Source organism: Folsomia candida, unplaced genomic scaffold (assembly GCF_002217175.1).
Source record: "Folsomia candida strain VU population unplaced genomic scaffold, ASM221717v1 Fcan01_Sc001, whole genome shotgun sequence".
In the NCBI taxonomy this organism is placed as follows: Eukaryota; Metazoa; Arthropoda; class Collembola; order Entomobryomorpha; family Isotomidae; genus Folsomia; species Folsomia candida.
Genome location: NW_019091193.1, coordinates 15,787,670 through 15,810,885, shown reverse-complemented (window position 1 = coordinate 15,810,885; position 23,216 = coordinate 15,787,670). Strand labels below are relative to the sequence as shown.

Genomic DNA, 23,216 nt, shown 5'->3' with positions numbered 1-23,216 from the left:
AAACATGTCACTTTTCCAATAGACTGAACACTTGTTCATCAGATAAATCAGATTTCACGTGCTCATCGTAATTTTCGCAAGAAACTCGAGTATTACCAATGTCGTCTTCCATCTTTCGATGACCTACGTACGTATGCACGACCGCACTTATTGCAAAGAAAGTACACTTGGTGGATTGCCTATGTAAACGCCATAAGTGATGCATACCAATTACTTGATGGGCCCAATTATTTGATCCTCGGCACGACAAGTTTATTCTATGGAGAAACTGGCAAAATACACGTGATACCAATATTCATGTTGTTTTCATGCGTTGTGATACTTGATACAGCTAATTATTATTTCTAGTAGGCGTTACCAGTGGGCGTAAAGAAATTTTCTTCAAATGTGATCTTGTTTAGGCATTTTAATTTTTAGGCTAATTTAATTGACCTCGTTCGTAATAAAACTGACAGTTTTAAACGTCAATTTTACACTACTGCAACGATATAGCTAATTATCTGGTTTTATATCGGTTGTACTCTCCTCGTTTTATATAATGTTGGCATTTATGCAGTTGTCCCATGAGGTTTAGCGATTTGAAAGCGATGACTCAATTTGTATGCAAAGTCTGAACTATAGTGATTTTTGTTCTTTTAAATGAGAATCTCGGGTGCAATATTTAGTTTTGTAAATGAGCACAATCATATTATGTAGTTAAGCTGCAACTAAATACTGTTTCAGACAAGGCGAATTAATAATAAACCACGTTGTGTGGTGTAGTCATTCATGGATTTTTTTTACAATCAGGAAGCCAAACAAGTCTGATCATTTCATCATTGACGACTAACTAATCACTTTTATCGCATACTTAATAAATGTACGTATTTACATCTATGGGTATGAAGAACACTTTTAGATTTAGCTTAATTATAATTATATGTATAAAGTTTTAAGTTTGATTTGTGCAGCCATATTTTTAACACATTACTTGTTCGTATTTTTAGTGTTTTATACAATCAAGCTGAATCTCAAATTGTTTAAATGTTACTAACCCAATACAAGTTGTGGATGTAGCGTTGAGGATAAAGATGTAAGGTTTTGTAATAATTGTCAATATATATAGCTACATATCGTACTCGGTTCGACTGATGTGATGCATCCATCGTTTATTATCGCAAGTTTTTATGAAGGCGTAATAATTATATAAATATAAGATACTCAATCATTCGAAAAATGTTTGTCGGCCAAAAGAAGATTTGTCTGTTTATCAAAAATGTTGTAATACTGATTATTATGATGTAAAAGTAAACCACTTTAAAACTTGGACACTAACAGGTTTGCATTTTTGGCATTTTTAAGCATTTCCAACCATCTGCACATGTACAGGCACAATACTTTCAATATAGCTGCTAATGACCATATTCCAGTGATTTCAATGATAATTCCACCATTCTGCATATTATTATATAAACGTATCTCACGCAGTATTGTAAATATAAATGTTGTTTGGTCAGTCTGGTGGTCGTGGTAAATGTGCTTGGGGTATTTTCGTGAGCATTTCAGACGAAAAAGGAAGTGATGAACGAATAACATATTTTAATATCTATGATCCTCACAATAATGTACAACTTGTACCAAGCATTGACTAGAAGTGAACACCCGCTTTGGTTTGGGATGATTGATGTCGCCGTTAGCAGTCTTCAATATATATCTTGGTGAGTGGTCCACACACGCTGATCCTCAAAACTTTGCTTAAATCTTTTTTTTATGCTAGCTTTCTCATGTATGTCGCCGTATGTTGTGTGCATATATGTAATGTACATATTTATGCCTGTAAGTAGATTTGGTGATTAATGTCTCTCTTTTTACTAAAGCTTTGATTGGATTGTTTATTTATTAACCATAATAATTTGCTAAGTGAATATATTAATTCTTGTTAATTAGTTGAATAAAAATGCCAAAAATGCATGCTATTTACTTTGATAGAATAAATGGCCCTGAAAGATGCATGACTTTCACTTAATAGTTTTAAGTCGTAATGAACTGTTTGTTTAATTTTTGGTTACATTATAAATGCTTCAAAGTGATAATTTGACTGGGGGAATTTTCAGTTTGGTGTTATGAAACTGTTGTGCGTTTTCACCCAAATTAATACTTCTTTAGTTCATTTTACTTGCATATAAATTACATGGCTTTACATTGCACTTTGTTGAACTTAATCGGGTTTTAATTTCCTATGTACATAAATAAATCCATAAGTATTGCAATTTGGGAATGATACGGAAACGTTATATTTTATGTTTTTGTTCAACAGAATGCTCACTTGGCCTGGCACTGTTTAACGGGATTTGTCAGCCCTCTTGTCCCGATGGCTACGTCAGTCAAGGTCATTCGAGGGAAGATGTCGGTCCTGCAGCCCTGTTGACCTATATTTGCGTCCAGTGTCACTACACTTGCAAAACATGCATTGGCCCTTCTGCGTACGAGTGCCGAACGTGTTATGAGGATTCGTCCCTGGCCAATGTAGAGAATTTCGGTCAACTGTGTTACACTTCTCAATGGTTAAGTTACATGAGCGAGGCGGTTATCTGGTTTAAGCTATTGATAGGTTCCCTCGTAGTGAATGTTATTGTTATTATTATTCTCATTTACTGCATCTGCTCCCGTCGCAATAATAGGGCAAGTGGCATCGTAGGAAGAACTCATAGTACCGGTGAATCTCAAAGACAGTGGGAACGAGACAACCAGATATACACACGCATTTCTCCCGATGATAATAACCTCTCGGAAGATGAATTTGAAAATCTAGAGATAGAATCTGAGACTGAAGAATTCTCGACAAATGATGTCGAAATGAGAATTGGAAAAAAGTTTCTCGTCGCTGAAGAGACTAAGCATGATGATGGCCTCCTTATTAAGAATAAGAATTATAAAGCCAATATAAAAACATTTAAAGTTGCCCTTTCCCCTTCGCAAATAGTTTCAAACGTCTCTTCCAAAACAATATCCGAGGATAGCATAAAGTTGGTCAAGGATGATGATGAAAATAGCTGAAAGCAATTATTATAGATTCCTAAATTGTCAAAGATTAGGAATATGTGCACTGAAAGTGCTCAGCACTAGAGTATTACTCCTCGTATCATTACTTATAGACATATATGTATACGCAGATCGTGTAGAGACTCGTATATTTCAATGACTAGAATTCTGTAACTCGCAGTTTGAATTAGTATTATTCGTCTTGTGCCTGATTTAAAATGTATCATTCCGCCTGCAACAATTTTGCAATGTGATAACTTTAAATGTGTAGACAATATTTTATGTAAGCCAGCGGATGAAATTCCACGATATCATGTATTGTTCGCGAATATGTAGATTACAGAAACACGTTGTATTAACGCTAAATATTTAAACTTTTGCTGAACTTTATCTCGCAGGTACGAGTTCAAGTAGGAGTGTCGCAAGTTCTTCAATCAATAATGATCCGCAACTTAATTTAAACATTTTATTTAGGAAGTATGTACTTCGTCCCGTGATAATTAATACAGTGCCGTTGTCTCCGTGCAAAAAAAAAATGCATCCGTCTGGAAATCCTGTATCAATTAATTTCCCAACACTTGAAGTGTAGTGCAATAAAACTGAACATATTTTATAACCATAACTTATAATGAGTATAAAGTAATAATGGTGCATAATCTATATTTTTCAATCCCATCATATTATTATCTTGATGCCACTGTGTTTCGTATTTTTAAAATATATACAAATCTTCGCCTGTTTTATTTAGTAAGTAAGTTCGATTGGTAGTAATTAGTATGATAATCTTTGTTAACTGTTCCAACTTTAGAAATATGGAGAATAACTTGCATCAATTTGAATAATAACATAGTTTAAATAAATCAATCAATCGATGACCCATTGTGTTTTGTCCAAAATCTTTGAGTACTTTTTTTCATACATCTTGTAGGATATTTAGTATATCTAATTCAATTGTAGAAAATACAGCTACAATGGAAATAAAATGTATTACTATACAAGTACATAAACATGAATAGTCACCACAAAATGACCCGAATCACTGCCTTGCCACGATCGCTTGATTTGTAGCCAGAGTCAGGGCTTGCATAAGTGGTAACCGACGTGTCTGTCCGAGGCATGATAGAGTCAAAACCGCTGAACTGATTGACTTGAAATGTTGCACACATTAGTGGTATCTAGGTGGGTGGGTGAGGTATTCCGCATCAAAATTTCAAAATTGGGTTAGAAAGATAAAACTTGGAACACAAGTCTCTAATGGCCTGTAATAATACAATATTTTGAAATTAGAAAATTTTTCAACCGGAGGTCCCCTCACCTATACCGATTTTTGAAAATAGTCGTAAAGAGGTGAAATTTAGTATCAAGGTGCAAGTGCACATCAGGCCAAAGAATAAGAAGTTGTAGATTCAAGAGTAATTTTGTCCCCACTGGTTTTTTTATATTGATTGAAAATATCTGAAATTTGGTATGAATGTGCGATTGAAAAATTTGCCAGTATGAAGCAAATCCTATCATAATCCTAATATAATATAATCTCTATACATACATGTGTACAAGATATGTACAAGATAGATACATATATGCAAATAATAATTATGTAGTGGTTGCTTTTGTCATTTAAAATCTGGATCAAGTTAATTTCAAACCAATCTGCATGGAATTAGTGCACCGTTTTTGCGGTTTGAGTTAGTAGCCGAAAATAATGGGCTGCTGTTAGCGACAATATTGCTAAATTCGAAAATGAAGGTTTTTGAAGTACCGAACTGTCACTAAATTATTGCTACCACTAATTAATCTCCAATTGACTAACTAAAAATACGACGTTCTGATCTTGTACTGACGCTGTAGAACAATTTGTTTTGACTTAATTCTGTAGGTATTAAATTAGACATGCCGACGCCGACTGCAAAAGTTCGCGAGCATAGTAAGGAACTAATTCGGGCGTTTACTCCTATTCGATTTTTCCTCATGATGATTGGACAAATGCCTTTCGACATCAAAAAGAAAGTAAGTACTGATCAACAATTGATACATATGCATGTCAAGAGGATGTCTCAGCAAGATGATAAATTTTAGAAAGATAACACGTACACATTTAAGCTGAACTCTAGGAGCAAGAGTTGGTTCTTTTTCCTGTTCATGTACGTATCCAAAACATACAAAACCCGAAAGGTGCATAGAATATTCATAATCTGCAAATTGTTAATTACCTTCTTGTTAATTACTTAGGTTCAGCATTGCTACAGCGTTTTATATCATGGTGACCGTGGGGATTTTGTCCTTCATTTTCAGTTCGGCTACTAGCAAGTGGATTGCACCAACGCAATATATCGTGTACGTCGTGGCATTGATCATTTGGAAACTTGGTAGTTCTTAATTTCAATTAAATTGCAGGGTTAAGGACCCAGTGACTGGCGAGAATGAAGCCCAGCTGTGGGAAAGGTAGGAATTATTACTAAATTAGGACTTATTATTAGATTAGTTTAAATTTAAATTAACAATAATTAAAGGTACAACACTAGAAAGGAAATGGTCCCTGTCCTCGTAATTTGGTCATGGATGACCATTTCATTCGTCGGGAGCTTGCATGTTCTTCTTTACGGGAAGTTTTATGTCCACTACATGAACTACTTTAATCGAGTGGTAATCGGGTGCAAGATACCGATAAAAAGTTTTCATTTTAAGTTCAATTTGTTGTTTAAAATATTTTGTAGGTTCAAATGATGGATATTGATATGACTGGGGTTAGTCCGTACTAGATGCAAAATTTGCATTGCAATTCATAATATAAGAATTATGAATATGTATACAAAATCTTATGCGAATTTAACAGGGGATTAAAAACTACTTGTGGAAAAATAACATTTTAACATTGGGAGTTGCAGTTGGTCTCATCTTGGGGTTTAGCTTAGAGACGTTTGGTTTCACAGCAATTGGAAACACGGCCAGGTAATTCAGAAAAACCATCTCGTCGAGTTACTTTGGGCTTAAAAATATGAATCGATGTTTGTTAACATTTTGTTCTATTACAGCGTGCTTGCTAATTTTGTACTTCGAATGTTTAATGTTGAGATCGAAAGTTTAAATTGGTGGGAGAAGTTAAGCTGTAAAATGTTTGGATTGTTAATCATGGTACATGCGCACTGCCACGCATTTTTATTAACTGTTTTTATTAGCTCTTTATCAGTGCATGCTTTAATATCATTTAATGAATTAAATGTGCTTGATTTTAGTTTCTCGCATTAGTTGGGTCACGGGCAAATATTATCCAATTTCTATTCTTCAGTCAATTGTTGAAAAATGGAACAAAAATCTGGAACCAACGATTCACAATTGCATTAGAAATTGGTACATCAGACTATCAATTGGTGCACGAGATGTGCGTACGTATATTTATGCAATTGACGATATGATGTCTACGTGTAGACCAATCTCAACTGAAGAAAAAGGGTTATCTGGAAGACACTAACGCAGATCAGTTTCACCGACGCCTGGATCTCAAGCATATCCTAAAAGACCATTTAATTCTCGTTCAGCTATTCAGAATGACAGAATCTGTGTTCGGTTTCATTCTACTGACTTATTATTGCTTCGAGGTGAGTTAATCACAAATAAATTGATAAATAAATAACAAATAATTTACAAATAAATCTTCATGTAAATGGAAATATTCATACTTTATGAATCATACATTAAAGAAGCGTGCCGTGTATATTTTACAGATTGTTTCAGTGGTGATGGAAATATACCAATTAGCAGGTATATATTTTGCAAGCAGGGGATGATACCCACAATTGTCTACCTATACAAACAACAAAATAAAAATTTGCATATGGGTGTTCAGCATTGGGAGGATTTGCGCCGCCCCCGCCGGATGACGATGATGATATCGTGAAAGACCATGACGTGTTTGAGGCAGACAAGGCACAAGAAAGTGAAACCTTTTCAACGGCAATAGTTTGTTTGATACTGATGTCTCAGCACGTTTGGTTTGCGATCAGTACTACGAGTGATGCTGCAGCAGCATATGAACAGGTATTACAGACAAATTGTGAAAATTCCACTAGGAAGCTATTAATTTCAAGAACACCACAGGCGATGGAAGGGTTCAACATTTTGCGTCAACATGGCTTCATGTACTGCAGAAACAAAGCTGATAGAAATTTTGTATACTCTTTTTTAAACACTATTTTACTGCCACGTATGCAAATTTAAAAATAGTTGCTTTATGATATCAGGCTCTAAGTATGTTCATGTCCTTCTCAAAATATGCTCCAATGCAACTCACAGCTGGTGGATACTTTTCTATAAACAAAGCATTATTAGTGGCCGTATGTATCCTAAATTTTTATATTTCTCATTTCCCTAATTTTCTGCGAATGGAGTATTATATATAACACTTGATAATTTTGCAGATGGCAGCAGCAATCGTAAACTGGGCAGTTTCTATTTATCAAACCAAGGTCGATCAATGGAAATAAACGATATTTACTTATCCTCTTGTTTAGTTTTTATTTTAATTGAACGCAAACTCGCCAATCATTTTCATTAGTAGTAGCGAATATTAAGGGTAATATTAGTATTAAATATTCGAAACCGCATCATCTATCTCAGAAATTGCCGCCTTCAGTTTACGCCACTGGTCAACGGCTAAGCTTATGCCTAAGAATAGAGTAATTTAATTAGAAACAATTTAACTAACAACTAAATGTATAATCATTTTACTGTTGACTGTTACCCTTTTTTCCTGGTTTCAAGTCGCTATCATCACCATAATACTCCCGAATATCCACATAGATTTGTCCCTTGAACTGGCGAACTTTTGCGAATTTTTTCTTTCCTAATTCCCAGGATGGTTCCTCATCGCCCTTTTTTCCTTTATTGGAAGTTGAAGCGTCAGTCTTTGGTTTTTTAGCAACCGGAGTCCTCTATAGAATAAATAATTGAATATTACATTATAGGAGTTTTACCTTCTGCGAGTTATGCGTCTCAACAGAAAATTTCAGCATGCTACATATCATGGTTCTAAATCTAAACTTCACTTTAGTTATGATCACTGATCATAATGACGGCACGACCTTTTTGTATGCATAACGCTTTATAAAGCCGCTTGGAAGCTTAATTAAGCTCTTCAAAACGTATTAAAACCAAGGTCCTGAGCTTAACAAAGCCGCAGAATAAAGCTCCAGTACCCAGTACTATTTAATTAAGCGCTTTTCCCCCGACTGACTTGTTACTTTATTAGCTAATCACATGAATAAGCTTCTATTATAGATATCATTTTTGAATAATAACTGAAAGCAACTCGGGTATTTTTGAAAGCGATATATGAATTTATGAAAATGATTTAGAAATGATCTTACATCGTCAGGGCCAGAGTCACTACTGCTAGAATCCTCTAGCTTTTTCTTTCGGTCTTCATTTACCTTCGGCATCTTTCAATTTTGATTTTATGTTTTACTCAATCTTCCGTCGTGGCCAAACTATACAAATTGTTAAAAATGTCAAATTTTCCAAAATATTTTGAGTTCTAGCTACATTTAACTAATATTTTCATATACAACTCTGATTTTAACTCACCTTCGTTTTTGCCAAAATTCAGTTCTTGACTGAACAACTTTTGTCCCGTGCTTGTGTCGTCGTTGACAAGATGAGCAACCGACGGATCCCGCCAACTTGATGCTGCACTCCATTTTCGCCCCAACTACTTCCAACACAACTTCTCGTCTCTACGAACGACCTCAAATTTCGAAAAAGTGAAAAATTAATTGAAACACAGAACAATTAGTTGATGAGCGAAGTTTCTTGCGTAGGTAACTGTTAGCTCTTGCGACACACTTACTACCGACATTGAGTTCATACCACATTTATAAATTAGGTCCGCAGTTAAGCCAACTCTAAGCATTTTCCAAAGTTGTTGTTTGTTGTTACTTAAATTTATACATGTTGTGTAAAGGTTTGTTTGCATTGTTTGCAGTGTATGGCAAAATTTTCCCTGTGATCAAGCTCCAAGGGGCTGTCCATCCTTTGCTTTGTTGTGAAATCGAATCAATTCTCAGACTCTGTTATCTTGAAACACTTACCAGGCAGAATGACTCGTAAGGACAAATATTTGACTAGAAGTATCTATTCAGTCATCCCTCCTCTTCGCTGATCAGGAGACCTGGTTTCCGTAGGATGGATGACTAAATAGCTACGCTAATCAAAACAAATATAATCAAAATTGAATGCAACAACGTTAAGGTATTAACAAAGTGTACATGATAAGACTTAATACTTTTTTCTTTACTTAAGGTGGAAATCAAAGAGATTTGGCCAGGGCTAAGGCTCAAAAGAAACAGCAGGAACAGTCCAAAAAGAAGGGGGCTGACGACAAGGGAGCAAATGCTGGGTTAACATTGGAACAGCGCCGCGAAAGGTGACCGACTTGAAATGAAATTATGTGTTTATTGGCCTTTATTGTAATGGTTTTAAAACAAATTTGATGTTTATTTATTTTCAGAGATGCTCAATTATTACGGGAGAAACAAGCCAAGAAAGCGCAATCAGATGGTCAATCCTCCTCACAAGTTAAATGACGAAAAACACCAGACTACCTCAAGACTGCTATTTGAACACGATATGGACATATATACATACATGCCTCCCTGAGCAATATTACTGTCAGTGTAAATGTCACTAAAAAGTATCTGTATTGCTTTTTCTTTGAAATTTCATTTGTACTAATAATACTGACTAATAATATCATCATCTAATGTGCCCTTTAGTTTATTCTACTAAAACGCAATGCATGTCAGTATGCTGAAAATATGTATCTTTTATTACTATTTCTATCTCGTCTCACTCAATTGTCTAATATTATTTTTGGCTGCAAGTAATTGAAAATAAAATTGGTTAAAATACTTAATATACAATTATGCCAGTCGCAACACAATTATTAGTGACATAATTCATCTGTAACTCAGTCTTTCGAGCAATACAGCGGCCAGTCATGAAAAATATAGCTTCAGTACATTTTATTATTAACCATAAATAACTATTTATAATTAATTCCAAATAAAATTTAGCAAAACATTATTTTGATATTTTTTAGAAATTACATGAGACCTTGCATTTCCTTCATAAAATCAGCATATGCATCATCCTTGCTTTGTTGAGGTGGTCTCGGAGGTTGTGGTCCTTTAAAGTGCATATGCGATTGCCCAATTTGGTATTCTAAAGAAAAATAAATAAATTGTTATTCTGGCCCACATTTAATCTGAATATTATTATTATATAAAATTATTTAATATGAAATAAAATACCTGGACGTTTTGGTTTGTCAGGTTCATCTTTCTTAGTTTTTACAGCAGTGGGTATAAATCTTGTAACATCAGCACTCAAGCTCCTAAGAATTATTTGAATTTGTGTTAAACAATAGCATGGCATGACATCAGTATTATGTCATTTTTCTTACCTAATTTGTGGCTTTGCTTGAATCATTGAGTCCGAAACAATTTTATCTGATTTAACAATTTGAGGTGAGCCAGAAAATACATTGGATCGCTGAGGTTGTCTAAACCTTCCTCCTCCTCCTCCAGGTGGAAGATAAGTATTATGTCTAGGACCAAAGTTAGGTCTCATCATTGGAGGTAATGGTGGTGGATATCTCATTCGGTTATTCGGAGGCATATTTAGATTCGGTGGTGGAGGTGGAAAGAATGGTGGTTGATGAGCTGCTGGACGCTGTTGTGGGGCCGGAGGAGGCCTTATAGAAGAGGACGCATCTCCCATCGACGTTAAAGAAGACCCAGAAGCAGTTGTCATTGTCGTGTCGCTTCCACTAGAAGGTGGAATAAGATCTGAGTGCATTTCAGTATCTTCGTCGAGGCCCTCTTCAGATTCCTCTGGGTCTTTACTTGAAGATTCTGGGATCTTGCCACTTTCTGTCCCAGGCGGTTGAAGGTCATCTTCATTCATTGACTTGAATTCTTCCTCAACCTGTTAACATATTTATGCACGTCATTTATCTCTGGCAGTTTACTCAGTCACTACTATTATACCTCTTTCATGAATCTGTCCATCTCACTCATTGTGTGATCCTCATCATCCTTGGTAGTATCGGAAAATCTAACACCTTTACTTTTATTATCAATTATTTTTGGTTTTTCCGGCTCCGTTTCCATTTCATCATCTGATAGTTCATCCATGTCACTAAGGTCAGGAGGGGGGCCACAAGGAACACCTGGTGTGTAAATGAAAATGATTAGATATATCCAAGAACAACTATATTGATATACTTATGCAGCAAGCTAATGATAAAATGAAACTAAAGAATTACAAATCTCATGCATCTGTGTACCAAACAAACAAACATTAAAGTGACTCTTGTGGTGGCGTATCGTCTAAAACACTAATAGAATTGCTGTGATTGCGCGTCGGTTTGACAGAGCTGAGCCGGTCAACCAAAGGTCGGATATTTCTACCCGTGGGAGCCACGACATATTGAAATGATAATAAAATTAATCGGATTCCTTAATTGTACAGTGTACAATTAAGGAATCCGATTAATTTTATATAGATAAGTTGATCTATATTCTAGAAAGCCTTGATTTCAGTATAGTTGTTTTCAAGCCTGCAAATGATTTTCTCCAATCCACTTTCTCAATGTTCAAGTCATTAGTAATTTTACTAATTTTAGATTGTTTTTGTAAATTATTGAAAATAAAATTGTAAATATGAATTGATTAATAAAATATAATGTTTAAAATACCCTGTAGTTATCTGAATATTTTTTAGATTACAAATTAATTAAAATAATAAATTAAGGCACACCTGGAGGATCTCTCCCTTGAAAGGTTGGGGTTCCAGGGGCTACGGAAACCATTGGGGCCTTTTTCAAAATACTGTGAACTTCTATGGGAGGAGGGTATGGTATTCCTCCTAGTCCAGGCATTTGTGGTAGTTGAGGGGTGTTAGCAATAGGACCACCATCGGGCAAGGGAATATTTGCCAACTCTGTCGTCCCGTCCCCTGGGGCATCTGGAAGAGGAATTTCTTCAACATTGCTCACACTTTCTGCCTGTTTCACAGCCTCAAAAAACTGAATCCGATGAAATCTACGTCGCTCATAGTCTGATTCAATCCGCTTGAGCTCACTCCAATATGTTGGATTATCTTTTTGCTACAAATTGTAGAACAAAACCATAAGAATTATTGTAATATTTTACTATGATTCTTATTAGATATAAATAATAAGTAAATCTCTTTAAAGATATCACATGTTCAAAGAAAAATAAACTTACATAAAGCTTCATAACCCTATCCAACGTTTCTTTTAATTTTTTCCTTTTATCTTTCAATACTTTGTCTGCAAGCGGAGGTGCTTCAGTGGGATTATATTCAATTTCGTCCAATTTGTCTAATTCCTTAATTATGATTCCGGGGTCTTTGTTCTTTAAGACGGCGGTTCGAACTAGTTGACGTTGTTTCTTGTTCTTTTTTAATTCCTTTTTTCTTGCCTCTTTCCTCGCCTGGTCTGTAGGATTCATAAACTTCCCACTAACAGAAAAATAAATAAATTCATATTGTCATTCATATGCACAAGCTCGTCATTTTAATCATGGGGCCTAGATTAACGGTATTCAACTTTGAACACATTTTAGCTGATACTGTTAATGAATCTCTTATTTTTCAATTACCTTTTTGTACTTTTGACGCTTCTTCTACCCATCTTGACTTTTAAGAGGTTGGTGAAACTCCACAATAAGTTATACTAATAGGTGTAAAGATTGTTCAGTTTATTGTGGATTTTTATGAACCGAATTAATTAGTTTTTGTAAAGAGTAGTCTTTTGCTAAATAACAGAGCGGCGATAATACCAAATCAAAGTTTCTCGTCCCAATGTTTGTAAATGAGTTGAAGTTGAGCGGCGCTACGACGTCTTGTTTTTCCCAAGATTTTTCACAATTCAGACATTGGTTATTTATTTATAGACTTTTCATTTGATGACAAATAGTTTTTATAGGGTAAAACTCATAGAGTTGTATATAACAAAAGTATAAACTATAAACTTTGTACGCATGCTATTTTATGTATCCTCAAAATTGTTTCAATTGTTTCGATATATCTCGGTTTTCATAAATATTGTATCTCATAAACATGTCGGCAATATTTTTGTAAGTAAGAACAAACAAATTTGCTCATTTTACGTTAAAATACTTTAATGGGAATTAAAAAAAATATATATTATAAAGTGGCACATCATACAAAGAGTAGCCACTTGATGTGTGTGTGTGTGTGTGTGTGTGTGTGTGTGTATCTGCTTTTTTGACTCCCGCACCACTGGGGGCAGGTTGAGATTGGCCGACGGGCTTATAAAAGTGGTTCGCAAATGCGAGCTAAACTACTCGTAATATATAAATATATCTTGATGCCTTTTTCTTAAGTGCTCGATTTTTTAAAATAATAAATAACCGACGTTTGGTTTAGTTTGTTTACATGCAGTGGTCAAAAGTCTCACTTTAGTTTTATATCGGCACAATTAGAAAACAACTTATTATAATTTTTTAATATATCACAACTGAAGAATAGTAAATTATTGCTTAACTGAGCAATAAACAAAAGTAATTATAGCATACGAACATACGTACGTGTTAATTTTATTTGGTCTTCTTTGTTTGGAGTCTTTGAATCAATAATATTGTTTAAACATATAGATAATATATTTTCGAATCCAGGCGCGCAGCCACGAGAGTATAGCAGGGTGGGCATTCCATATAACGTTATATGGAATGCCCACCCTGCTATACCCTCGTGGCTGCGCCTATGTTCGAATCTATCCTATATCATGAAAAATATCTCATGTATGCAACGTATATTTATAAGCATCCATATCTGTTTTTATTGTGCATAATTTTATTTCATATTTAATATTTAGTAGGGTTCTTCATTTGTTTTATAGTTATTCCAAATATGAAGCACGACGTTGGGTTGAAGATATTTGGAGAGAGGGTGGTGTTGGTCCCATACAGGCGTGAGCATGTCGCCAAGTACCATGACTGGATGGGTGACGCCGAGATTCTCCACCTCACAGGATCAGAACGTCTCACTCTTCAAGAGGAGTTTGAAATGCAGAAGACTTGGGAGGAAGATGCTGATAGTACGGGTGCCCAAAAATTTGTAAAGCCATATTCTACGTAAACCCCGTTTTCATTAATGTACATAAGGCATTTTTCAGAGTGTACCTTCATCATCCTGAATAGAGACTTGTATGAAAAATCGGCGGACGAGGTGCACAGCATGGTCGGAGATACTAATTTATTTCTAAATTCCAATGACGACAACCACGATGAGACTGTTGGAGAAATCGAAATCATGATTGCTGATAAAAAATTTAGAAGAAAGGGACTCGCTTCAGAAGCTTTAAAATTAATGATGGACTATGGTAATTTTACATTTTTAGGCATAGATTATGCAGCCACATTTTAATCCAACCTTGATTTATTATGGATACATTTCAGCTCGTCAGAACCTAGGAAAGAGAAAATTTCTTGCTAAAATTAAACAAGATAATGAATCCAGTATTAAGCTATTTGAGAGATTAGGGTACAAGTTTGTGTCAAAAAGTGATGTTTTTGAGGAAATTACTCTATTGTACGAATAAAATGACGTTGAATTTATGTATTATCAAAGCCACGTACGAAAGTTGTTTTAACAACTTTGTTGCCCATTCTAGCACTCATCCATGATTTACAGCGAACTGTAGACCAAGGTTTAATTTAATATTAATAGTGTCATACATCTATAACTTGAAGGGATTAAGCAACCCACTGCATGCAAGAACCGTACCGTCTCTGTTAAAAAAAAACTTATATGGAACAGCCAGAAGCCAATATTTGCTTTATGTACATAGTACATAGGACTGCTGAGTCTGCGTCCCAGTTTACTGAGAAAGATTAAATATAATCCTTCCAACAGTTCCTGGTGACTTACAATTAGTTTGCATTTTAGAATAACGGTTGGTTCAACTAAAATACTGTTGACTTTTTGTAGGCGTAGGTCATTTCAAGTTTGCTCTGGTGCATGCGATATCTACGATGAGCATGAGGCTTTTTCAAATCTGGTTATTCCCGTTCCTGGCAACATCTCCTGTAATGCTGTTGTTACTTTGTAAAGGCCAACTCTTGGATGGGGCTGAAATAATAGAAGCGTCGGTGGGACAACCATGGCCGAAACCACAATTAGTTGAAACTTATGGGGAAGGTTTTCTGGTTATTCGTCCCTCACTGTTCCGTTTTGAAGTTAGTAGTTAATTTAATTAATCGTACTCAATACTATGAACAATAAGAATTCAAATTTTACGTACATATATTTAAATACTGATATAATTTTAGGTGACGAGGCATTCATGTGACATACTCGACCATGCCTCAAAACGATATTACGCTCTCATATTGCGCTCCAGTTATCACTACAAGGTTTACTCCAGATTGCGAAACTCGAAGGATGCATCACCGTCCATTGCACAAAATAAAACATGGAAAGCGAACAAAGACTTTGATGGATATTTAAATATTCTCAAAATCGAATTGTCGAGTCCTTGCGAATCAGTGCCCCATGATAACATGGAAGAAGCTTGTGTGTATTTAACAAATATTTAATTCCTGTGATATGTAGACATACGAAGGCTGATGAAAAAAATCATTTTTATCTGTAGATGAATTGAGAATAGATACGCCCGATCTGCCTGGCGAAGGTTATCTGGCGTCTTCAACGATTTGGGGAATTTTAAGGGGACTGGAGACTTTCTCTCAATTAATTCACCCAACTGATGATTTTATAGCGGTAAATACCGCTATTAAGATTAATATTATATTTCACTTTGCATTTAAGCTCCGTGCATTCGGTAAAAACGTCAATAGCTTATAATAATTATTGTTTACTTGACAGCTACAAATTAAGAATGCTCTTATCCTCGACTACCCAAGATTTTCTTTCCGATCAGTATTGCTGGACACTTCCCGACATTACTTATCAATGAAAGTTTTATATCAAAACTTAGACTTGATGGTCATGAACAAATATAATGTATTTCATTGGCACATCGTGGATGACCAGTAAAATAACACATATTCTTTGTGCCGTTAATTACTTTTCTAATGAAATTATGTAAATCAAAATATAGATCATTTCCGTATGAAAGCAAACGGTTTCCAGAGATTAGGTAAGCATTATAATTAATTATACCATCTTTCTACCAAATCAATTTAATAGCCCTAACCTAAATACATATATGACACGTGTGTAATATATAATTTTAATAGTGAAAAAGGAGCTTACCATGAATATACACATGTCTATACGCAAAAAGATATTCAGGATGTTATTGAATACGCCAGAGTTCGAGGTATTCGTGTCATACCTGAATTTGATACGCCAGGTAATAAGATACGTACATACTGTGTAGTTATATTACACTTTAATAGCATGCATTTGTGAAAATTAAAAGTGAGACTAATCTAACACTTATGTACTAAGGACATACTAAATCATGGGGACCAGGAGTTCCTGGATTATTAACTGAGTGCTACAATAATGAAATCGAATATTCTGATGAAACATTGACATTTGGACCAATTGATGTCAGTAATTTAGCAAATTATAAATTTTTAAGAACATTTTTCGAAGAAGTGGCCAATACATTTCCTGAAAAATATTTGCACTTGGGTGGAGATGAAGTCGATCACACATGCTGGTAATTTTATATGCTATTTTACATGCATTTTACATTGGTAGTATTATTATACGACACAATTTTGCCACATCAGCATACTAATTTTTTGCTACTTGTAGGAAAAGCAACCCTAACATCTCCGATTTCATGGAGCAAATGAACTTTACAAGTTACACCCAGTTGGAAGGATATCATATGCAAACATTGATTGATATCGTCCAAACATTTCCTACAAATAACTCTTACGTGGTTTGGCAAGAAGTTTTTGACATTGGAGTCAATCTTCAAAATGACACTATTGTGCATATATGGAAGGGGGAGAATCTTGCTAAAGAAATTTACAAAGTCACGGCCGCTGGCTATAGAGCTTTGGTGTATTCGTGCTGGTATCTCAACTATATTTCTTATGGAATCGACTGGCCCAAGTATTATTCCTGTGACCCACACAATTTCAACGGTTCAGATGCACAAAAGAAACTAGTACTCGGGGGTGGAGCCGCCATGTGGAGCGAATATGTTGACTCTACTAATTTGATTCCTCGTCTCTGGCCGAGAGCGAGTGTTCCTGCAGAACGATTGTGGTCAAGTGCAAATGTCACTGATCACCAAGATGCAGAAAAACGACTAGAGGAACATCGTTGTCGTTTGCTTCAAAGAGGATATAATGTAGAGCCCGTCAACGGGCCCGGATACTGTTTAGTATCGTGGGACTAGGCAATATACCCATGTTGTAGGTATTAATTAATAGCAAGACATAAGGTTGGCTGTCGAAATTCAGTAAAAGTAGACTTGTTCGATAATTTTAATAATTTTAATGCGACGTTGTGACCTACTATTAGACATTAGACTTAAAGCTTTCAGAGTCATAATTTATGTACATATGATAATTTACATTTGCGATCCAAACAGAACAGATCGATGAGGTGAACAGTGGCATCCTTTTTTTGGTGGGTGGTTGTCGTCTCTAACAAATTCACTACGTATTTAGCTAGATAATTATTGTATTTCTTGGTTACAGCTTGTCCGGACCGCCTCTCTAAATATTGTTCACATAAAATTTTGTTACAAAGAATCCTGCTTATTGAATAAATCTTGGTCTATGTATTTGTAAAATTTATAATTGAAAATTACATTAATGAAAGCAATTTCTTCTTCATCTAAAGGACGTCGTTGAAAGCGAGATGGCAACTGCCAGTCTTCAATCGATGGTAGCTGATAAGCTTCATTTTGTTTGAGAGGGGTGGCAGGGGCACTCGGAAATCGTGCTGCTGCTGCTGCAACGACCGGCGATGGTGTAGGGCCTGCCTGGCCAACATGATGACTAGTACCTTCATTCAAAAGAGAACCAGAAACCACCAAAATTTAAATGTGAAATGTCAATGACATTTCATTGATGACATTATGTCGCCGTTAAATTGTAGTTTCCCTTACCAGATCCTTTGCGAAATTTGATTAGAGGAACATGGGGTTTGAGGCTCTGCGGAGACAAAGCAATTAAATATTAATGTTTTATACTACTACTTTACTGAACAATAATCTGCAATCTGATCGAATCTAATTATTCCTGGTATTGAATAACGTGGCAAAAGCATAGTTGGTCCGATTGTATGTGACGACAACCAAGACTAAATATTAGTGGGGAACAAATGAATGGTTGATAGTGGGGAATCTTTACTGGAGAAAGTTGAAATACCTTGAAAGCCTGCGACACGGCTGAAGGTGACGGTTTCATCACAGATTGGATGAAGCTCTTGACCTTGTTCGACAGTGACATGAAATCAGCAATGACTTAATAGAATAACTTGGTAATCAATAACTATCAATAACGACAGGTCAACCATCACCTGTTTTAAGAAACAAGCAGGAAGTTCTCTGTCCAATGTACAAGGAGAAAGTACAACACTAAAAAACTGTGATGAAAGTAGATCAATCTCTTACCTCACTTCCTTCGCGGTCTGTGGAGCAGACTTTAGCTTTCCAAAATCAAGGGAAGAAAGTAATTAAAATCCTGCCGGACCGGAATGCATGAGGCGATTGGAGATCATGCTATGCATTTATGCTTGGCATGTTTATGAAACCTTATCCGATATTGAAAAGAGCCCTAAAGATTATTTGGCACTTCATCACTCTAATAAGGAGGGTCCATTGTATCCTTGGAGAACTTCTAGATATAAATAATTTCTATCTAGAAATTATTGTTCACAGTCAGACGACCCTGCTTAACCAGGGCCGAGTTATATGCCAAATTTTTGTTTTTAAAACCTAAAATGTTTACTTCATTTAACCCGAGTGGGGGACAGAGGTTTTCATTTGAACATTTTTCCTCTCTCTTGAACTGAGATGGGACAGAGGACAGAGCAAAATCGGTCAACCACTTGACCGATTTTTGACCGACTTGACCGATTTGCTAATCGTCAAAATTAACTCCACATTTGTCCCATACTACATGTGTACCAAATTTCAAGTCGATTGGATAAGTTTTACGAGCGTAATCGATAGACGGGCAGACAAAGCCCTGACTTGGGCCAAAAACCTGTTAAAAATTTTACACTTTCCAAATTTACTAATTTTTCCTCTTTGGATGCAAATAAATACCTCCGCCAAGCGTTTGCCTTGGCAGATACTGTCTTTTGCAAATTTCGTATTGAATTTGTGATCGATTGACACTAGTTTTGTCGAAATCTGTCAAAAAACTACGTTGTGAGACCTTCATTGTTAGTGAATAACTCATATCTAAATAGTTGAGAACAGTATAGCCTAGGCATAGTACCCTAGGCATATATCTTATTCCATGATCGAGAATATCGGAATTACACATATATCATTAGTAGTTGTGCAAGACGACTTGTGGAAGACGGGCAGAATTGTTTTGAAATTTTTAGACCGGAATTTAGTCAATTTAGCGGTCAACAGATGTAGAGAGTATATGAGTATATAGCTGCAAATGAAACCCGCTAATTGAAACTGCGTCAATGTACATATGCACATGTTTTCAAGTGAATGTGAATATTATTTTACAAACACTTTGAAGATCATACAGGGATGAGATTATATTGTCTGAGATTTCCATTTTCCTACTTCTATGTATCATAGAAGTTCTATGTGACTCTTCAGTAAGCATATCAAGCCTACGCGTTGTTACAAAATCAAAAGTCGGACCACACACGCTTCCTTTCCTCACTCTTTTTGTTTCGTTAATTCTTGGAGAGAATTGGAGGAGAGGATACGATTTGTAAAAGTGAACAATAAGGCACCTGAGGAAGATAGTTGCGAGTGACTGGTGAGTTATCCTCTTGTTCTCATTCAAATGAGAGAAAGTTCAAATTAAAAGGCAATTACCAGGCGCGTTGAGTATTGCTACTCTTTTAATACAATAAGTAATCTTGTTCACTGGTCCCATTATTGTAAGCTTTTGTAACGTTGTAGATCGTGAGGATGAAACATTCATTGAATACTTGCTTCCTACTTGCTTATAGGAACATGCAGAAGTACATACCTACATATGCATATCTTATTTTGAATTCAGTCACCCAAATGATTTTTTAAGACACAATTTTTTAATTTTATGGCATGCTCATGATTTGTTGCTATTCAGAATTGCTCTTGTGACAGCCTACACTACGTTATTAGGCTGGAAATTGCACCTAACCTCTAAAATTTCAAACCATGCTTTTTACCCGTATGCACACACCTATGACCTACATATATATTAAGATGCTGTATTTTGCATCTGTATATCTGTCGGTGGCAGGAAAAAGTTGCTAGAGATTTTCTTTTGATATTTAAATGTAGAATTGGGTTTTTAATTATTAACCTGGGCAAATGTCAAAAATTCTCCATACAAGATTTATATCATGAGAATAGAGATCACTAATATAGATATAAAACTTAAAAAAACTCGTAAACTATTCAATTCTCAGATGGCAGAGATATAAATTTATGGTTCATTTTATACATAAAATTTAATATGCATTTAAAAGTAAAATATGTTACTTAATGTCTTTAGATAATTGTTTTATTTGTAACTATTGTATTACTTTGCCGTTTTATTCAAACACAATTTTGTAGAGCGAACATAAGTAGACGACATTACTTACAATGGTTACATATGTACACATAATTCAGTAGTTTATATAGCCCGAGTCAGGGACAGAGTCCACTTCTAAATGTTTGTCACGTGACCGGATCTAGTTAAAAATATTTTTTCTGGATATCTGATGCATCCTAGTTTAGAAATATTGAGGAATCTGGTCAAGTCGACCCCACCTACTCCAGGTTTTTCGTTGTCAGATAACATCGCCCTTTGTTAAAATAAAAATAAATTAGCCGTGTAGGACGAGATTAAAATGTTTCTTGGCAGATGCTACTACATATGTACCATCGCACCGTTATTGGACTTATTTTGTGGGCAACGCCATCATTACGCCTTGTCCAGAAGAGCTCCTTTTGTCTCATAAAATATGTACAAGTTGCTCTGCGATTGCTTTGTATTCGATAATTCTGGACCCGATTTATTTTACCAGTCAATAAGACTTTTGAAACTCTGGAAGAGAAAGGACAATGACCATATTCGACCCTAACCAAAGAGGATATGGGAATTTATTCCAACTTTGGAAAAATGTAACCCTGCCACATACCACGCCATTGGCGGTTGACTTCATTTAGCCTTTCAATTATTAAAGACCAAAGTTACTAAATGTATTATTTGCCTCCACCAACCTGCGAATAATTGTTTATCAATAATGAATTCAATATCAATAATTTCATAAGTAGTTCCATGCACTACCAACTGTACCCGGTCAAGTTATTCTACCCTTCAAATAATTAAACAAGCTTTAAAATTAAGAAAATATGTCCCACAAATCAAATGAGAGAGAATTCATTAATAAATATGCATAGGAAAATATATGTAGTTTTTAGCCCGAGTCAGGGCTTATGGAACCATCATGTCCGTCCGTCCGTCCGTCCGTCCGTCCGTCCGTCCGTCTGTCCGTCTGTCCGTCTTACGATAACTCTCGTTAAACTCATCCTATCGACTTGAAATTTGGTACACATGTAGTATAGGGCAAATGAGGAGTTAAGTTCGAAGATGGGCGAAATCGGTCAAGTGGTTGACCGGTGGGGGCCATATAGGTGGATGGGGTATTATACATCAAAATTTCAAAATCGTCATAGAAGGCAGAAATTTGGCACTGAGGTTGCTAATGGTGTCTAATGAAAGAATATGAATTCAAGTTGGAAAAAAATTCATGTTGAGGGACCCGAGGGGGTGACCCATACCGATTTTTGAAAATCATCTAATCGAGCTGAAATTTGGTAGAGAGGTTGTTTATGGGTTTTAATGAAAAAACATGAAACGAAATTAGTAAAATTTATATCTGAAGGGACCCGAGGGGGTAACCCATACCGATTTTTGAGTCATTTAATCGAGCTGAAATTTGCCATTGACATTTCTATTAGCTCCTAATCAAATTATATGAAGTGAAATTAGTAAAATTTTTATGTGGAGCGACCCTAGGGGGTGGCCCATACCGAGTTTTAGAAATTGTCTTAAAAAGATGAAATTCGGTACGGTGCATGATACTAAATGGTTTCGTCTGGAAGTATATGAAGTTAAAAGCGAAAAAAGTGGAACCAGAGTAGCCTAGAGGGTGACCCATACCGTTTCAAAAAATTCGCTATTTTAAAAGTTGGTAGCTGATATTCGGGAAATTGGTCATACTTGTGTACTAAAGTGAAGGTGCGATGTCATAACGACCGAATTATTATTTTTAAGTACCCAGTAGGATCACCCCCACTGGTCTGGAAAACGGGTGTAGACGACTTAAAGTTGGCGTGATCCTGCAGGGTTAGATCAGCTTAATAAATGTGAAGTAAATTTTAAGATTTTTTTGGCAGGAGGACACATGGGGTTTTGGAATTGGTTAAAGAATCACTTTTGCACTGTTGCATGCACTTTTGCATGCTTGATTATGGGAAAATTTGTAGGACGATTGAGAATAATTAATTAGCAATCGTCAAAAATGACCGGTACCAACTACTATTAGTAGTTGGTACCGGTCACGTGACAAACATTTAGAAGTGGACTCTGTCCCTGACTCGGGCTATATAAACACTGCACACTGTAGGTTTTAAATGTATGCTACTTAAATTGTTCGTAACGGGACTTGAACCAGAGTGTGATTAGAGAGACCTAAAAAATATAAGCTTCTTAAATATATCATTGTGGTCTTGTTCCTCTTATCCGCACCTGACAATGCAAAATTTAAGAAACTGGTCAGTTGGTCAGTCGCCATCATTAAGGAATATTATGCTTCCTGGCATATGTACTTAAGCTTGTTAGCACATATTCTTCTTTACGCGTGACAAACGGTTGAACTTCCACTCATTGTCAGTCCTCCTGGTATTCAAATTTGCATAACGAGCAATCTGTCTTCGACTCAGATTACACAATCCCGTTTTAAAATGTCACAGCTTCTTG

At 35.7% G+C, this 23,216-nt stretch overlaps 6 protein-coding genes and 2 long non-coding RNA genes across 21 annotated transcripts in view; 4 read left to right on the top strand and 4 right to left on the bottom strand.

The window, feature by feature from the left end:
• LOC110842575 (furin-like protease 1, isoforms 1/1-X/2) overlaps positions 1-7,516 on the top strand; it is a 61,220-nt gene extending 53,704 nt beyond the window's left edge. The window contains exons 26-40 of one of the 3 annotated variants that reach the window (XR_004834197.1): positions 4,898-5,028; positions 5,098-5,162; positions 5,251-5,355; positions 5,416-5,463; positions 5,532-5,664; positions 5,736-5,765; positions 5,855-5,970; positions 6,054-6,153; positions 6,255-6,369; positions 6,448-6,617; positions 6,744-6,780; positions 6,866-7,056; positions 7,117-7,157; positions 7,260-7,352; positions 7,437-7,460. Coding sequence is in view for 2 of the 3 variants with exons in the window: in XM_035848854.1 (XP_035704747.1) it covers positions 4,898-5,028; positions 5,098-5,162; positions 5,251-5,355; positions 5,416-5,463; positions 5,532-5,664; positions 5,736-5,765; positions 5,855-5,970; positions 6,054-6,153; positions 6,255-6,369; positions 6,448-6,617; positions 6,744-6,780; positions 6,866-7,056; positions 7,117-7,188; positions 7,260-7,352; positions 7,437-7,502 (1,472 nt within the window). In the remaining variant the exon portion in view is untranslated. Of the gene's footprint in view, positions 1-2,296; positions 3,897-4,897; positions 5,029-5,097; positions 5,163-5,250; positions 5,356-5,415; positions 5,464-5,531; positions 5,665-5,735; positions 5,766-5,854; positions 5,971-6,053; positions 6,154-6,254; positions 6,370-6,447; positions 6,618-6,743; positions 6,781-6,865; positions 7,057-7,116; positions 7,189-7,259; positions 7,353-7,436 lie in introns of those variants that run through there. The other 2 variants (XM_035848854.1, XM_022088350.2) reach the window with 2 other exon arrangements.
• LOC110847246 (RNA polymerase II transcriptional coactivator) lies at positions 7,509-8,741 on the bottom strand. Its single transcript, XM_022094153.2, has 4 exons — positions 8,602-8,741; positions 8,385-8,504; positions 7,760-7,949; positions 7,509-7,683 (listed from the first exon to the last, which is right to left on the bottom strand). The coding sequence occupies exons 2-4, from the start codon at positions 8,454-8,456 to the stop codon at positions 7,604-7,606; spliced, it is 342 nt and encodes a 113-aa protein (XP_021949845.1). The 5' UTR covers positions 8,457-8,504; positions 8,602-8,741; the 3' UTR covers positions 7,509-7,603.
• A 14-nt stretch (positions 8,742-8,755) lies between these two features.
• Positions 8,756-9,093, top strand: LOC118434761. The gene is made up of 2 exons (XR_004834227.1): positions 8,756-8,899; positions 8,999-9,093. It is a non-coding gene; the product is annotated as an uncharacterized LOC118434761 (long non-coding RNA).
• A 721-nt stretch (positions 9,094-9,814) lies between these two features.
• LOC110847185 (WW domain-binding protein 11) lies at positions 9,815-13,073 on the bottom strand. Of its 2 annotated transcripts, XM_035848862.1 has the most exons (8): positions 12,882-13,073; positions 12,702-12,775; positions 12,306-12,561; positions 11,836-12,184; positions 11,064-11,245; positions 10,478-11,001; positions 10,326-10,408; positions 9,815-10,236 (listed from the first exon to the last, which is right to left on the bottom strand). In XM_035848862.1, the coding sequence occupies exons 2-8, from the start codon at positions 12,731-12,733 to the stop codon at positions 10,118-10,120; spliced, it is 1,545 nt and encodes a 514-aa protein (XP_035704755.1). In that variant the 5' UTR covers positions 12,734-12,775; positions 12,882-13,073; the 3' UTR covers positions 9,815-10,117. The 2 variants fall into 2 exon arrangements, with proteins under 2 accessions (XP_035704755.1, XP_021949760.1); XM_022094068.2 differs by having other exon boundaries at positions 12,702-13,073.
• On the top strand, positions 13,057-14,697 carry LOC110847193 (N-acetyltransferase 9). Of its 11 annotated transcripts, none has more exons than XM_035848912.1 (4): positions 13,057-13,178; positions 13,964-14,167; positions 14,240-14,446; positions 14,523-14,697. In XM_035848912.1, the coding sequence occupies exons 2-4, from the start codon at positions 13,975-13,977 to the stop codon at positions 14,663-14,665; spliced, it is 543 nt and encodes a 180-aa protein (XP_035704805.1). In that variant the 5' UTR covers positions 13,057-13,178; positions 13,964-13,974; the 3' UTR covers positions 14,666-14,697. The 11 variants fall into 11 exon arrangements, with proteins under 11 accessions (XP_035704805.1, XP_035704818.1, XP_021949794.1 ...); XM_035848925.1 differs by having other exon boundaries at positions 13,964-14,181; positions 14,265-14,446; XM_022094102.2 differs by lacking the exon at positions 13,057-13,178 and adding an exon at positions 13,383-13,625.
• Positions 14,698-14,967: 270 nt separating this feature from the next.
• LOC110863594 (beta-hexosaminidase subunit alpha) lies at positions 14,968-17,709 on the top strand. Its single transcript, XM_022112943.2, has 8 exons — positions 14,968-15,302; positions 15,396-15,639; positions 15,719-15,846; positions 15,952-16,118; positions 16,187-16,225; positions 16,326-16,441; positions 16,540-16,756; positions 16,855-17,709. Exons 1-8 carry the CDS (start codon positions 15,099-15,101, stop codon positions 17,447-17,449), a joined length of 1,710 nt encoding a protein of 569 aa, XP_021968635.1. The 5' UTR covers positions 14,968-15,098; the 3' UTR covers positions 17,450-17,709.
• Positions 17,533-18,704, bottom strand: LOC110863595 (28S ribosomal protein S36, mitochondrial). The gene is made up of 5 exons (XM_022112944.2): positions 18,674-18,704; positions 18,429-18,491; positions 18,167-18,212; positions 17,867-18,063; positions 17,533-17,771 (listed from the first exon to the last, which is right to left on the bottom strand). Exons 2-5 carry the CDS (start codon positions 18,465-18,467, stop codon positions 17,748-17,750), a joined length of 306 nt encoding a protein of 101 aa, XP_021968636.1. The 5' UTR covers positions 18,468-18,491; positions 18,674-18,704; the 3' UTR covers positions 17,533-17,747.
• A 2,028-nt stretch (positions 18,705-20,732) lies between these two features.
• Positions 20,733-21,694, bottom strand: LOC118433851. The gene is made up of 2 exons (XR_004833616.1): positions 21,122-21,694; positions 20,733-21,036 (listed from the first exon to the last, which is right to left on the bottom strand). It is a non-coding gene; the product is annotated as an uncharacterized LOC118433851 (long non-coding RNA).
• Between the last annotated feature and the right edge of the window lie 1,522 nt (positions 21,695-23,216).